A 16462-nucleotide genomic window follows, 5' to 3' on the forward strand; every position below is an offset into this window, starting at 1 on the left:
ATGGTCATCAGTAGATTCTTAATTCTAGATTCTTTTTTAATTTGAATTCACATTTGGATTTGAACCTGGGACCCCAGAACATTAGCTGAGTTTCTGAATTAATGGTCAAGCAGTAATAGCCCAAGGCAGTTGCCTTCCCATCTCAACATTAACTGTTCAAATACCAACATCAAGGTTAACAATAACAACCACCATGATGGTGATAATCTTTTTCCTTCTACTCTTCTTCAGTCACTCAGAGACTGACCTGTATATCTTTTTTAGTTCTTATTTTTGTTTTGGACTCACTTCTTATTCCTTATGAGTGTTATATTACTATTTCTTCTGACATTTTTTATTCGAGGAATATGAGGAATTCTGTAACAACAAATGCTGCCAGACCCACCAAGTTTCTCTAGCGCTTTGTTTTTATTTTGTTTTCCTAGTATCCATGGTATTTTACTTTTAAAGAGAAAAATAATGTTTTCTTGAAGTCTAATAATCCACGTTTTTGAAGTGGACTAGAAGAATCTGCATTCTCTACAGATCATAAAAAATACAATACATTCTTGATTGCTTGTCTAAGAAATTTTCAAAATCTTTGTCTTCAGCCATTCCCATCTGTACAATTTCAACAAACAGCAATTATAATTCTGTAATCACTGATAACTCATTAGCAGATTTCCATTATCCCAGATTCTCAATTGGATGTATATTCCATCAGTATTTCCATCAAATGTCCCAAATAGCATGACAGAAAAGAAAATACAGAATAGCAGGGTCTATGACACATCACTTGTTACACCAACCAATGTGTCTATTCACCACAGGCAGTGACTCTAGTTATCATTCCATTGTAAAACAGCAGTGTCTGTTTTACAGAGATAGTAGGAACTGCAGATGCTGAAGAATCTGCGACAATAAGGTGTAGAGCTGGATGAACACAGCAGCCAAGCAGCATCAGAGGAGCAGGAAAGCTGACGTTTCGGAGGGTCTAGGCCCAAACATGAGCTTTGCTGCTCCTCTGATGCTGTATCTGTTTTAAAATTGTGTCAAGATATCCAAATGTGGCCAAGACTTTGTACAAGCTCTCTCTGTTTACATGTGAATGGCCTACATTAGGTCAACAAATGCACAGTAAAGTTCCATCCATTATTCACATCATTTCTATTATATTCATCAGAGGTTGAAGGTCATATCGCAAGCAGCTCTGCCTTTCCTGGACTCACTTTGACTTTCTGGCAATACACATTCTTCCAAGTGGCTTAACAGAGTCTGTTAGCTGGACTCTTCGAGAATATTGTCAAACATCGCAAACAGTGAAATTCCTCCGTGGTTGCCTTTCACATTTTTGTCCTTTTCCATTGTGCATCTCAATACTTGTGGCATCTTTAAATTCCTGAGGAATGGCTTATTTATCCCACATTGTGATTTAATTGTGAGCATTTTTAATGGAAAGCTGGGCTCCTCTAGATTTGAAAATTTCTTGGCAAGGACTCCATCTGAGCTTGGAGTCCTCACTGACAGTAGGAATTAGATGGCTCTGTCAACATAGCAGAAGGTTTTTTTCCCTAGGTTGCTGATGCTTGGGCATGTCTGGAAACTTAGCTGTAGCCACCCCATTTACACTTCATGGGTGTGAAGCTTCATGTAATAGAAAAGTAAAATCCTGTACATGTTGTATATCTGAAATGAAAACACATGCTAGTGATATTCAGGACGGTTGTGACTATAGCAAACAAACAATTAATGTAAAGATCCTTTTACCCAAGTAGTTTCAGATATTCAGAATTGTACGTTTTAAGAACTTCCACATTGATCAATTCAAATGCATCTGACAATTGACTGGTTTGAATCTATAGATTGAGAATGAAGTGTGGACATGATCACAAATACAATCACTGACAGAACAGATCAAATGATCAAACTAATTTTGTGGAGATATGATGACAAGCCCATGTGGCTATTTCAGGTTGATTGTATGAGAATAATATGAAACAAAATATACTGAGAAGTAGTTTAGGAATTATGTTGTATATGTTCAACAGTGTATAGATATTTGCTTAAATACTTCTAAGTATTTATGTATTAGGAATTCATTAAAACCATTTGAATTGGTGAAAAGTATAAGTAACACAAGTTGTCTGTAGACTTGTGCTTTAGTTGGTCCTTGTGCTTGGATTTTATGTTTCAGTATCGTAATAGTGGCATTTAGCAAATGAACATTTTATGTGCAACTTCTCTGATGTAAAATCAATGTTCTATTTCATTGATTCTATAAATGGTTGGGTAGCATTCACAATCACTGAAGTTTAAATGTAGTGGTTTTCCATAAAAATAAACTGTTCTCATGCTTCTGTGCATAAAGCATGATGATAATGAATCAATTACAGCATTAAATCTGTGTAATATTTTGGATTATGTAATGAATCATTGAGTACACGTGCACATAAAAAAGATGTTTCCCTTTAAGGACCCGTGCATTTTGAAATAATATATTACTGAATGAAGACAGAAAGGAACCCTCACAAGGAATCAAACAGAAGTTGCAGTTATCTGGAGAAGCTTTATTTGATCTCTGATAAAGTTTACTTATTGTCATATTGAGGAAATGCCTTTGCTGGATACTAACAGATACTGAACATTGCTAAATAAGCTCACATAGTTTCACAAAGCTGAAAGTTTTTTTTTCTGTTGTTTTATGTTTGAAGAAACTGATAACAAACTGTATGAAATTTGAGATTCAAATATATAAAACTGCACCAGTCACGATGAATTAAAAGTAATGTGTTAAAATTGGGCTTCACTGAAACATTATCCAGATCCTCGGATAAGACTGTTTGTCATCAAATGTATTGGCTGAAGTCAACAACTGTATTATGGTTACAGTACTCACCAGAAGGCATTTTGGTATTGACAGACAAATTGCAGGATTTTTCCGTACAAAAGTAACTTACTGACCAAACCTTTCTGTATATTGTCATTTCAAAAGGAAAATCAATCGGTCAACCACATAAAATATGTAATTACATAGTCATTCCATCTCATGGTACTTATATACATAAAAGGCGCCGTCATGACTAACTGCCAGCATCTTTGCCAGCATGTGACTAAGTAGGTGCAATAATTTACCTTATAACGAGTTACTTAAAATACTGGTACTGGCTTTGTATTGCTGTGCATGGGAATTTTGCTTTGATTTCTTTAATTGCATTGTGTTTTAAAAGCAATTATAAATGGTTTATTGTGCTTAGCACAGTTTTATGATATTCTTACGTTGTTTGAAGTTACTATTTATAGAAAATTATAAATGGATTGCTTTTAAAAATTTCAGAATTTCAACAGATCCTTCTAAGTCTCAGGAAGAAATACCTCGGAAAAAATGAACGATTGAATTATGGTTTTTTAACTCATTAGCTGTCTCATTATGAGTTTAGATAGGTGTGAAGAGTTTGAATAAAGTCTTTCATTTCTGTTGATTTTATCAAAATTGTGATACTTGGTAAATCAAAATTCTTGTGTCATGTGTAATACATCTCGTCCATTGAGGTTAACTGAAAATGTTGTGACAGTAAAATTATTCTATTCATTATTGGTACTGTTGTTACTTGAAAAGAAGTCATAATGCTAAAAAATCCTGTAATCTTGTAACCTTTCTCAGTATGTCTTAGCAACTAGAACATGCTTAACAAGTACTCCAGCTAACAATGAACAGTCACAAGAGATTCATGATAAATGTTTATATAAATAGTAAAATACTTCTTTCTGGCAATATTTATTTCTTATAGCCCTTTTTCATAGGAATAAACCCTGAACGTTTTGTGATAGATCAATCAAATCACTGTCTGAATTGTCCCTTTTTATCAGCTTTTTCACCTTTTTTCCCCCATCCTCCTAAATTTGACCCCACACTGGCTATTTCTTCAGGCCTCCAGACTACTTATTTCACATAATAAAATGTGAGGCTGGATGAACACAGCAGGCCAAGCAGCATCTCAGGAGCACAAAAGCTGACGTTTCGGGCCTAGACCCTTCATCAGAGAGGGGGATGGGGGGAGGGAACTGGAATAAATAGGGAGAGAGGGGGAGGCGGACCGAAGATGGAGAGCAAAGAAGATAGGTGGAGAGGGTGTAGGTGGGGAGGTAGGGAGGGGATAGGTCAGTCCAGGGAAGACGGACAGGTCAAGGAGGTGGGATGAGGTTAGTAGGTAGCTGGGGGTGCGGCTGGGGGTGGGAGGAAGGGATGGGTGAGAGGAAGAACCGGTTAGGGAGGCAGAGACAGGTTGGACTGGTTTTGGGATGCAGTGGGTGGGGGGGAAGAGCTGGGCTGGTTGTGTGGTGCAGTGGGGGGAGGGGATGAACTGGGCTGGTTTAGGGATGCAGTGGGGGAAGGGGAGATTTTGAAACTGGTGAAGTCCACATTGATACCATATGGCTGCAGGGTTCCCAGGCGGAATATGAGTTGCTGTTCCTGCAACCTTCGGGTGGCATCATTGTGGCAGTGCAGGAGGCCCATGATGGACATGTCATCAAGAGAATGGGAGGGGGAGTGGAAATGGTTTGCGACTGGGAGGTGCAGTTGTTTGTTGCGAACTGAGCGGAGGTGTTCTGCAAAGCGGTCCCCAAGCCTCCGCTTGGTTTCCCCAATGTAGAGAAAGCCGCACCGGGTACAGTGGATGCAGTATACCACATTGGCAGATGTGCAGGTGAACCTCTGCTTAATGTGGAATGTCATCTTGGGGCCTGGGATGGGGGTGAGGGAGGAGGTGTGGGGACAAGTGTAGCATTTCCTGCGGTTGCAGGGGAAGGTGCCGGGTGTGGTGGGGTTGGAGGTCAGTGTGGAGCGAACAAGGGAGTCACGGAGAGAGTGGTCTCTCCGGAAAGCAGACAGGGGTGGGGATGGAAAAATGTCTTGGGTGGTGGGGTCGGATTCCTGCACATCTGCCAATGTGGTATACTGCATCCACTGTACCCGGTGCGGCTTTCTCTACATTGGGGAAACCAAGCGGAGGCTTGGGGACCGCTTTGCAGAACACCTCCGCTCAGTTCGCAACAAACAACTGCACCTCCCAGTCGCAAACCATTTCCACTCCCCCTCCCATTCTCTTGATGACATGTCCATCATGGGCCTCCTGCACTGCCACAATGATGCCACCCGAAGGTTGCAGGAACAGCAACTCATATTCCGCCTGGGAACCCTGCAGCCATATGGTATCAATGTGGACTTCACCAGTTTCAAAATCTCCCCTTCCCCCACTGCATCCCTAAACCAGCCCAGTTCATCCCCTCCCCCCACTGCACCACACAACCAGCCCAGCTCTTCCCCCCACCCACTGCATCCCAAAACCAGTCCAACCTGTCTCTGCCTCCCTAACCGGTTCTTCCTCTCACCCATCCCTTCCTCCCACCCCCAGCCGCACCCCCAGCTACCTACTAACCTCATCCCACCTCCTTGACCTGTCCGTCTTCCCTGGACTGACCTATCCCCTCCCTACCTCCCCACCTACACCCTCTCCACCTATCTTCTTTGCTCTCCATCTTCGGTCCGCCTCCCCCTCTCTCCCTATTTATTCCAGTTCCCTCCCCCCATCCCCCTCTCTGATGAAGGGTCTAGGCCCGAAACGTCAGCTTTTGTGCTCCTGAGATGCTGCTTGGCCTGCTGTGTTCATCCAGCCTCACATTTTATTATCTTGGAATCTCCAGCATCTGCAGTTCCCATTATCTCTGATACTTATTTCACATGTCTGGTTAATTTATCATATATCCTTCTGTTTTACTTTATCTGAAGGTTAGGCTTATTCTTAACCATCTCCATTTACATGTCTACTGTAGAAAATAGCATTCTGTCCACTGTAGGTGTTGATTTTAACTAAGAGAAACACACTCCCATCTGTGCAAATTATATCTTCTCTTGTCCCATTTGAGTTTTCCTTTTTTGATAAAAGTTCAATACTAAAATCATATTGAGGAAACTTTTAATTTTTGATTCCATTTGTGCTGTGACTAATTAATTGTAAAAAATGTGATATGGAAACAAAGTAGGCAAATATTAATCCATACAAGTGCCAGGCAATGACTCTCCAACAAAAGAGAATCTTGCCATCACTCTTGAACATTCAGTGAATTCACCATCAGTAAATAACCCACTATTAACATATTGGAGTTTACAGTTGACCAGAAACTGAACTGGACGAGCCATATGAATACTGTGGCTACAAAAGAAGTTCAAAAACTGGAAATTTTGCAATGAGTAACTCAGCTCCTCACTCCCCAAGGCCCCTCCACCATCTACAAGGTACAAATTGTAAGTGTGATGGAATACTTCACACTTGTGCAGCTCCTGCAAAGCTCAAGAAGCTTTACACCAACCAGGTCAAGGCAGCCTATTTGATTGGCACTAAATCCACAAACATTTAATGCCACTGTCACCAGTGATGATCTGTAGTAGCAGTGTGTTCCCTACAAGATGCGTAAATATTCACCAGGCATGTTCAGATATCACCTTCTAAAGCCACAAACACAATGATATTGAAGACCAAGGGCAGAAAACACTACCAACTACAAGTTCCCCTCCAAGCTGCTTACTATTCAGACTTGGAACTTTATCACCATTCCTTCTGTATCATAGGGTCAGAATCCTGGAATTCCTCCCCTCCTCCCACCACATTGTGGGTTCACGTACAGCGAATAGACTGCACTCTTTCAAGAAGGTAGCTCACTGCCACTTTCTCATGTGTAGCTTGAGATGGACAATAAATGCTGGCCCAACCAGTGACTCCCATATCCTGTGAATGAATTAAGAAATGAGAAGCACACATTTGATGTTTGCAGAAAATTGGAGACGGGTGCTAAGGTGTCCATGTGCACACTCAGTTGTGGCACTCAAAATTTATTAAAAGGGCTAATATCCATTGATACCTCCCTTGTCCTTGGTTGGAAATAAACATGCCTAAAGCCAGGAAATCGAATCCGGTTCCAGAACTGGTTCCTTCCATCTTTGGAATTTCTTTTTTTCCCTATCATAATTTTGAAGGTTCCCAATCTTTTTCAAGATTTTTTTTTACCATTCTCATTCCAGTAGGTTTTTAAACCATTACAGATTTTTTTTATGGCTTGCAATCTCATCTTTTTCATTAAGTATCCCATGAGTGATATTAAACGAATATGTTTATATTTAGGGTGGAAACTCTTTGTCAGATTTGTAGGTGATACAGCTCTGTTTTTGTGAAGTCTTCCAACCGTCAAACCTCTTTCTTACCACTTATTTTGCCAGCTTCTCTTAATTTTCATTTGACCTGCAATTATCTGTCTTGTATTACCCCTCATTCCCTTGGATATTCATGCAGTCTTTGTTTCTTAACTTTTTTCATTGTCTAACCTCAAGATCATCTTCATCACCTATTCAACTTTCCTATTCCACGTTATTCTGAATGTATTAAAATGCTTCCAGTGAGGGCTACGTGCCTGAAAAATTGACTGTTCTCTTGATGGATGTTAACTGCTGTGTATTTCCAGTGTTTTCTGTCCCTTGTTACCAATTTCCAGTGTATGAATTGTTTTCTGCTGCATTATAAATGCATCTTCAGTCTAGAACATATTGATACCGAGCATTAAGTAGATGTCATTGTTTTATTTAAAAGTGACATTTTTTATTTGAACAATTTTAAATTCCATTCTGCTGGTATTGTTCTGGGAAGACAAAAGAATTGATCACGTACACTACTATTTCTGGTGGGGTATTCAGTGTCTTAAACAGTCCACTCCTCCCTACATTGTTTTGGTAGACATCTCAGATTTATGCCCTCAAGTCACTGACTCAAACATCAGCTGAGATATTTTCTGCTCTTTACCTTACCAAACATCATCATCATATTGGATAACTCTTAACTCTTCTCTTAAACTGTGAAAAGAGCATCTGTAGTATCTCCTGATAACAAAAGCAGCTTAACCTTGGTAGGGCGGTAAGGATAAGTGGATAGTAGTTTTAGGAAGCTAGCGCATCTGTTCTTATAGTAAATCTTTAGGCTTGATATCCCTCTTCCAAATGATCCTCCATGTCTCTCTGCTATATCCTTTTGTTACATGCTCAAAGTGGACGATATGGTAAAAGTATGCAAGGAGTACTGTACATCTATCTCCTCAAAAGAATCCAGATGATGTGAAGATTACACCAAAGTGTGGAGGACGTTATGTACAATGTACTAGGAGGTGGAGTAAATGTGCTAATAGGATTCACTGAACTGGGTTTCCAGTTACCAAGTCAATGGAATGTATCCTAGATTACTAAAAGAGGCAAAGGGGGAAAAAGCAGAGTTATTGGATTCAGTTTAAAAAAAATTCTTCAGTTAAATGTTTAGAGTTGTTTATGTTATACTTCTATTCACGAAGAAGAATATGGGTAAGCCAGCAAACTACTGACTAATCAACCTATCATTAGTTGGAGAATTATTGGTAAGTATTTTCAGGCAAAAATAGATTTGCATTTAAAGAGACATAAGCTAATCAAGATGAGCCAGCATGGAATTAGAGTCATACAGAATGGAAACAGACCCTTCAGTCCAACATGTTCGTGCCAACCAGACATCCTAATCTGATCTAGTCCCATTTGCCAGCATTTGGTCCATATCCCTCTAAACCCATCCTTGTATAAGCTTATCCAGATGCCTTTTAAATGTTGTAGTTGTACAGAACTCCACCACTGCAGCTCATTCCGTTCATGCGCCACACTATGTGAAAAAGTTACCCCTCAGATCCTTTCTAAATCTTTTCCCTCTCACTGTAAATCTATGCCCTCTAGTTTTGACTCTCCCACCCTAGGGAAAACGCCTTGGCTATTCATACTATTGTCATGGTGTTTTAAACGTCTTTAAGATCACTCCTCAGCCTCCAACACTCCAAGGTAAAAAAGGCACAGCCTATTCAATCTCTCCCTTTAGCTCAAATCCTGTTGTCCAGGCTACATCCTTGTAAACCGTTTCTGCAACATCTCAGGTTTAACAACATCCTTCTATAAGAAGGATGACCAGAATTGTCTCCACTAATCTAAAAGTGGCCTCACCAATGCTCTTGTTAAAGGTAAATTGTGATTGCCTAAGTTGAATTAATTTGTTGACAATTTAACAGAATGGTGATCAAGTTAGTGTATTATATGTTGTCTACATGGATTTCTGGAAGACGTTCAAGCAAGTGCAATGCAGGAGGCCCGTTAAGGAGGTGGAAGGCTCGAAATTAAAGGGAAAGTGAAAACTTGACACAAAGTTAGCTGAATGACAGAAAGCAGAGACTGTTAGTGGATGGGTGATGTCCAGACTAGGCTGTGGTTCAAAATGGGGTTCCCAAGAGTCAGTTTTATAAATATTAATTTTCAGTTTTGATAAATCGTCTGAACCTTTAGTAGTTTTATAAAATTTATAGATGATATGAAACTTCACAATACAGTGGATAGCAAGAAGGATGGTTACAGCCTTGAGAATGGCACAGGTAAGGTTGTGAATTTGACAGAAGCATGTAAGGTGGAGCTCAAAGGGTTGGATTAATACAGAATATTAAAAGACAGTACATTACAAATTAAGGCACAATTTTGGAATGTGCAGATGATCAGAGAGAGCATTTGGATCCAAATCCATATTTCCATAAGCTTTAATATGTTGATACAAAACATAATGGGTTACTTAGGTTTATGGACAGTCGTAGAATATGTTCATCTAACTTTCAAAACCACTGGTTAGGCCTCAGCTGGAATAGTGCAAAACTTTGGGACACTAAACTAAAATATATAAAGCCTCAAAGGTAGCAAAAGAGATTTATTTGAATGTTACCTTGAACAAAGGACTTTGATAATTTAAAGAGGTTTTAATAAAATAAAACGACTTCCTCTGGTGAGTGAGTCCATAACCAGAGGCTATAGGTGTAAAATATTTGATTAAAAACTTGAGGGGGTAGCTGGGGTGGGGCGAATGAGGAGAGTATTTTGAGTTCCAGTTATTAAAGTAATTAAATTGTCCATGTCACTAATGAGACAATCTTCTGTTTCTGTATAATAAAACTCTCAAAGCAAGCTTGACCACATCAGTCTGCATTCAATTTGTAATGTACTCTATTAAACTTTTGATTTTGATCTGTATTTGATGTTGCAGGGGGATTTTCAATGGGAGGGACAATGGCTATGCACTTAGCCTATAGATTTCACCAACAAGTAGCAGGAGTGTTTGCTTTGTCCAGTTTCTTGAATAAGGATTCTATTGTTTACCAGGTAAGCAGAAGGATGGAATTTTTATTTACATTGCACCATTTGTGACCTCAGCACATCCCAATGACTGCATTGCCATTGAGTGTCTTTTGAGGTGTAACTGTTCTTAAATACTTCAAATTTAGTGGTGAATATGAGCAATATGATGATATTATTGATTGAGGAAACAATGTTGACTACACTTGAAGAATTGCGTTGTTTGATAAAAGTGCACTGGGATCTTTCATATGCAGCATAACAGACAGGTGAAACCACTGTTTAAAGTCTTATTTGAAATTTTAACAATGCAGCATTTCCTTAATATACTGAAGTGTGTCTAAATTAGACAAAGTTCTGAAGTGGGGCTTAAACTCACCATCATCTCACTTCAGAAAGCTATCAAATAAGCATTTTATTTAAGCACTGTTGAGCTTAATTTTGATTTCAATCAGGGGTCACTGGATAATATCCTTAAACTTAGATATGTTAAAATATTGTCAATGATACATCAACTATTCTTGAGAAATTTTAAGTTCTAAAATATTAATCCACGAATTTAATACCATTGTTAAAATAGGAAAGATATTTTATATGGACGTATTTACAAAATCACATGGCATAATTTCAAACCAGTGATGCATTATAGTTTAATTCTTTTAATATTGACCTTTAAATTTAAATTTAAACATTTCTTTCACTTTTTCAATAACCCACTTTCTTTATAACTTGCTTTTTTAAATATGTTAAGAAGTTCAAAATGAATTAATCTGTAACCATTTTATTTGCATGTTTGCTTAGAGCCACGGGCTAGCTCTGTTTGATATTAAAAACAATATGTGAATGTTTGGTTTTATGAAGAGGCCAGTAGATTCGACCTTCACACTCCCTCAAATTTTAAGTGTCTACTACTTTTTTAAAGTAGTTCAGCAGTGTTAATGGGTGATCATTTATACCTGCTCGCAAGTTTTCAGATGTTTGTTTACATCTAGGTATCAATGTTATAGAGTGATAATTTGAAAAATAAAACATTGTGCTTTGTTTTCCAATTTTGTTCAATATATAAATAAGAAGAAATAAATTGCAAACAGTATGCACCAAATCTATGTCTATAAATCTATGTTTTCTCTCCAGGCGATCCAGAATTCTAAAACCTCAATGCCTGAATTGTTTCAATGTCATGGAAAGAATGACCACCTAGTTTTATATGAGTGGGGTAAAGAGAGTTGTTTGGGTTTACAGTCACTAGGAGTGAAAGCCACATTTAAGACTTTTCCTAATCTCTATCATGAACTTTGCAAATCAGAGTTAGAACAGCTGAAGTCATGGATTTTACGTAAACTGCCTAATGTTGAACAGTAATGCTATTCATCCTGACTGAAGTAGTCATATTTCATGTACATATTGTAATATATTAGCTAATATTGTCAAGAATGATAATATATCGTGGGTGAATCTGAAAATCGGAGAAATAAATTAAAATCACTGATAAATTGTTATGTATACTGCTTTTCTGGCAATGCACTGTTGACTTATAATGTCTAATGAATGTACTTAGCTTTATTAAATAGTTCACCATTATCACGGTGTTCTTACACTGCTGATTGATACTTTTGGACTCCTCATGTACTTTGTTTAGATTCACAATCTATTACTTCAAAAAAGCTATTATCAATTTTTCGTTACACTTAACATGCTTACTGCTGATTACTTCATTACCATTGATGTAAAGTAACATATTTTGCAAAGAAGGGCAGGATGCTGAATCTCTCTTTTTAGAAGATAACCAAGTCTAGTTCCAGTCATCTCTTGTGGTCTCTTAATGCAATTTACCAAACTCTTAAATTGACCATTCTGATCATCTCCCTAGTTCAGTAAATAAAATCTGGAATAAATGCAACCCTGATTCTGTAGACGACAAGGTGCAGAGCTGGATGAACACAGGCAGCATCAGAGGAGCAGGAAAGCTGACGATTTGGGACTGGACCCTTCTTCTTTTCTGAAGAAGGGTCCAGACCCGAAACATCAGCTTTCAAGAAAGCATCCAGACACAAAATGTCGGCTTTCCAGTTCCTCTGATGCTGCCTGGCCTGCTGTGTTCATCCAGCTCTACATCTTGTTACCTCAGACTCCAGCATCGGCAGTTCCTACTATCCCTGATTTTGTAGAGTTGCCCACATTTGCAGGCATGTGGCATCTGTATATTTTGAAAAAGGTTAGTCACTTCCATTCTTAGTTGAAGAAAATTTTTTAAAATTGTCTCAATGGATCCCTATATGGTTTCTCAAGAGCGTTCCTGATTACCTGGAATATAGGATGGAACGATAGATGGTGCTATGACATGCACGAAACCTGGCATAGTACCTCTCACTGAATAGCAACCTTTAGAATCAGAATACTTTTACGAAAAGGAATCACTCCTCCCATTATCTCAACATACATTGCTTCAGTAATATTCATATTATTCCAGGGTAGTTGAGGTTGGTTGGCTCACCGTGCTGGTTTGTTGTTTTGCAGACGTTTTGTTACCATGCTTGGTAACACCCTCAGTGCAGCCTCCAATGAAGTGTTGGTGTGTTTTTCCACCCGGTTTTCAAACTCTGGATTCCATTGAGATGGGTTGCCTCACTTCCAGCTTTCCTTCATAGTGGAATATATATGGGGTCGAGTTCAATGTGTTTTTTAATAGCCTGCTTCATTGAGTGCCATGCTTCTAGGAATTCTCGTGCTTGTCTCTGCCTAGCTTGCCCTAGGCTCTTGGTGTTGTCCTAGTCGAAGTCGTGGTTTTCCTTGTCCATGTGGATTGAGATGAGTGAGTATTGGTCGTGTCTTTTTGTAGCCAGTTGGTGTTCATGTACTCATGTTGTTAGTTTCCTTCCTGTTTGTCGGATGTAGTGTTTCTGGCAGCCTCTGCAGGGGATTTTGTAGATAACATTGGTCTGTCCATGGCGGGGAGTGGGTCTTTAATTCGGGTGAGCATTTGTTGTAGGTTTGACGTCGGCTTGTGTGCCACTCTGATACCAAGCAGTTGTAGGAGTCTTGTGGTGAGTTCCGATGTGTTCCTGATGTAGGGTAGCGTGATGAGTGTGTTGGGGCCTATAGAATCTTTCTGATACTGTTCTGCTAGGCATCTTTTGACCCAGTTCTTGGGATATCCATTACCTTAAACACTAGGAAGAGATATTCGTCTACCTCTTCGCATAGTTCAGTGTTGCTGCAGTGTGCTGTTGCCCTTATAAATAGTGTTCGCATGCAGCTTCATTTCTGTGTACTGGGATGGTTACTGTTGAAGTTCAGTACCTGGTCTGTGTGTGTGGCTTTTTGATGTACTTGCGTTTGCAGTTCCCAGTTATCTTGCTGTCTACCATGACATCCAGGAATAGGAGTTGTTTGTTTTTCTCCTCCTCTCCAGTGAATCGTATTCCCCTGAGGGTGTTGTTTATGAGTTTGTGTGTCTCTTCTAATTTGGTCCGTTTAATGATGACAAATATGTCTACGTAGCGTATCCATAGTTTAGGTTAGATTTGCAGAAGGGCAGCCCTTTCCAATCTTTGCATCACTGCTTCTGCTATGAGTCCGAAGATAGGTGATCCCATGGGTGTCCCATTGATTTGCTCATATGTTTGGCCGTTAAAGATGTTACCAAGCATGGTAACAAAATGTCTGCAAAACAACAAACCACCTCGGCACCCACAACCCGAGCTCCAGATCTACACCAAAACCTTAGATTCCAGCGTAGGCTTAATGAACCAACTAGTGCATTTATGCTGTAGGTTTTGTGCAGTTTATGTGAAGCATAACATTGTTTTCTCAAAACAGTGCATTTTTGTTTTGGAATTAATGCATACCCTCTGCTTGGTAAAATATTTGAATGAATCACTGATCAGATATTCCAGTCTGTTGATCCCAGTTCTATATGCTTGTGGCAGCGCCATTTCTCCCATCCTGTCTGAAACGGTTTGCCACTTCCAACAAAGATAAACTTAATTGTCCTTTAATTGGCTAACTTCCAATGTATCTCATTATTTAATTTTTTCAAATTTCACTCAGGTTACTCTCAAGCTAATTCACGATTTTGCTGGAGCAGTCAATTTTGTATACCTGTAGTTTTTATCCAAGTGAAATTCAGGCTATTCCAAATGTGGGTGCAACAGTTCCAGTGCTACAGAGAACTATCTTATAGGAAATCACTACTACCGCTTTTTGATAGTTAAGTACCAGTTTAAATCAGTTAGTAATAGTCTTCACCTTGGAGGTTTCTACGGTGTTAGAGCCCTCTACCAGGCTTTCAGTTTATAATCTTGACTCTCACAACAAGACAGCTTTTTGGAAGTGGCGTCATTTGAGTTTAGCTAAACAAGAAATTGGATGCAGTTATGTGGTGTCTTATTGCTTCTTTCAGGTACCCTAAACCATTTCATGTACAGATATTAATTTGCTGTTGATGGTCATAAAGTGTAGTTCTTCACAACGGATGTTCCCAGAAATGGCAGAGAAATCAACAATCAGTTCTTGTTTATTGTGGTGAGTTGATTGTTGTGCTGGCTAGCAGACAGCGCAAACTTCCTGCTCACCTTTATTTGACAGGTTCATTCACACAGATCAGAACAGGCAGATTTCATTGCTTAACAGAAAAGGTAGGAGCTAGAATAGGCCTTTTGGCCATTTTAATCTCGTGTGCAATTCAGGAAGATCCTGTTTGATCTTCCACCCACTACTGCCTTCCCACATGATCCCCCTTTCCTCTAATACCATTTGTGCTGAATAACCTATCTCTGTCTTGAACATACCCACCATTAAGCAACCACAGCTCTTTGGAGCACAGGATTTCAATGGTTACCAACTCTTTGAAGAAATTTCTTCTCAGTTGTCAACAGGCAAGTGCTTCTTTTGAGCCATCTGTATTCCCAAGGCAGGAGAAACATTTTTTCAACATTTACCCTGTGAAGTCCTCAAGAAATTCACCTATTTCAATCAAATCACTTCTCATTCTTCTAAACTGTAAAGATAATGGTGTCAGTTTATTTAAACTCTCATAAAGGACAATTACCTCAATCCAGGAACCAGTCTAATGTATTCCAGCAATCCTGATCAGCATGGTTTCCAAACAAATGCTTTTTTTTGTAAGAAAGAAGTCCAATGTATCTTTTCATTGAGAAGGCAGTCTGGCACCTCCACCCTCTTTCAAACTCAGATCCACAAAAGTTAATATATATGAATTCTCTTTATAACAGTGGAATTACCAATGTGCTATGCAGTTATAGTAAGGTTTCTTTACTGTTATAAACAATGATGTTTATAAAGCTGATGTATCACTCGTATTTCTGTTTATCTACATACATATCTCAATCACTCGTGATTCAGATAACATTTTTAAAATTTTAACTTTGCAAGTTGATAACTTCACGCTTCTTGTTATATTCTACCTCTTATGTTTTTATCCAGTTCCCTACTTATCTATAGCCTTCTGCAACCTCTTTGCATTCTCCACACACCAGCAACACCCACATCATGTGAATGAATAACAAAGAGCTCATCAATTAAGCTATGTTTTCTCCCGAGTTCAGCTATTTCAACTCCCCCGTGAATGTCAGAACTCTCAGCCAAGTTTGGTTCAAAGTAAAGTTTCAATCAATGGAGGATATGACATAGACATGAAGGGATGGAGGAACATACTTGGCCTCTGGTTTTGAGGAACTGCAGCAATGGGTGTAGTGGCATAGCTTGGCATGGAAAGTATGAGGGGCCATGGAGGTGAGTGGACGATCATAGCTTGGAATGGAGGGTATGTGGAACCATTGGGGCAGTGAATGGAGTGGCATGTTCAGGGTATAGACAGTTTACGGAATGAGTGGTTCCATAAATTGGGAGCTAAGTTGCTCAGCACCATGGCAGACAAGCAGCTCACTGCACAAATTCATGAGTTGGCTCGCCTGACCGCAACATGCAGCTATACCTCAGCCCCCATGATGGACATCTGTGCAAGCATTCTTCCTATTGTGGTGGGGCAAACTAAGAATTTTCTGTCCTCCTGCTACCCATTTCAAAGGTCAATCTCTGGGGCTTGATGTGACATCAAAGGTTTCCTTTGACTTAGATTCATCAGGCCAGTTTGTGCCCATTTTACACTCTAGTTTGTTTTAATAAGACTTAATCAAAAGATTAGGTGCTACCTTATTTTGGGTTTAACTTCCTGATAGCATGTATGGGGAATTTCTAGGCCATAATATGGCAGCCTAGACTGTCCCATTAACTTCA

At 39.2% G+C, this 16462-nt stretch overlaps 1 protein-coding gene across 3 annotated transcripts in view; it reads left to right on the plus strand.

Annotated features, from left to right (window-relative positions):
• The window catches only part of lyplal1 (lysophospholipase like 1), a 73851-nt gene that overhangs the window by 16045 nt on the left and 41344 nt on the right, over positions 1-16462 (plus strand). For 2 of the 3 annotated variants that reach the window (XM_048535996.2, XM_048535998.2), the window contains exon 4: positions 10116-10231. In XM_048535996.2, coding sequence (XP_048391953.2) covers positions 10116-10231 — 116 coding nt within the window. Of the gene's footprint in view, positions 1-10115; positions 10232-11338; positions 11823-16462 lie in introns of those variants that run through there. The other variant, XM_048535995.2, reaches the window with a different exon arrangement.

This window comes from Stegostoma tigrinum, chromosome 9 (assembly GCF_030684315.1).
Source record: "Stegostoma tigrinum isolate sSteTig4 chromosome 9, sSteTig4.hap1, whole genome shotgun sequence".
In the NCBI taxonomy this organism is placed as follows: Eukaryota; Metazoa; Chordata; class Chondrichthyes; order Orectolobiformes; family Stegostomatidae; genus Stegostoma; species Stegostoma tigrinum.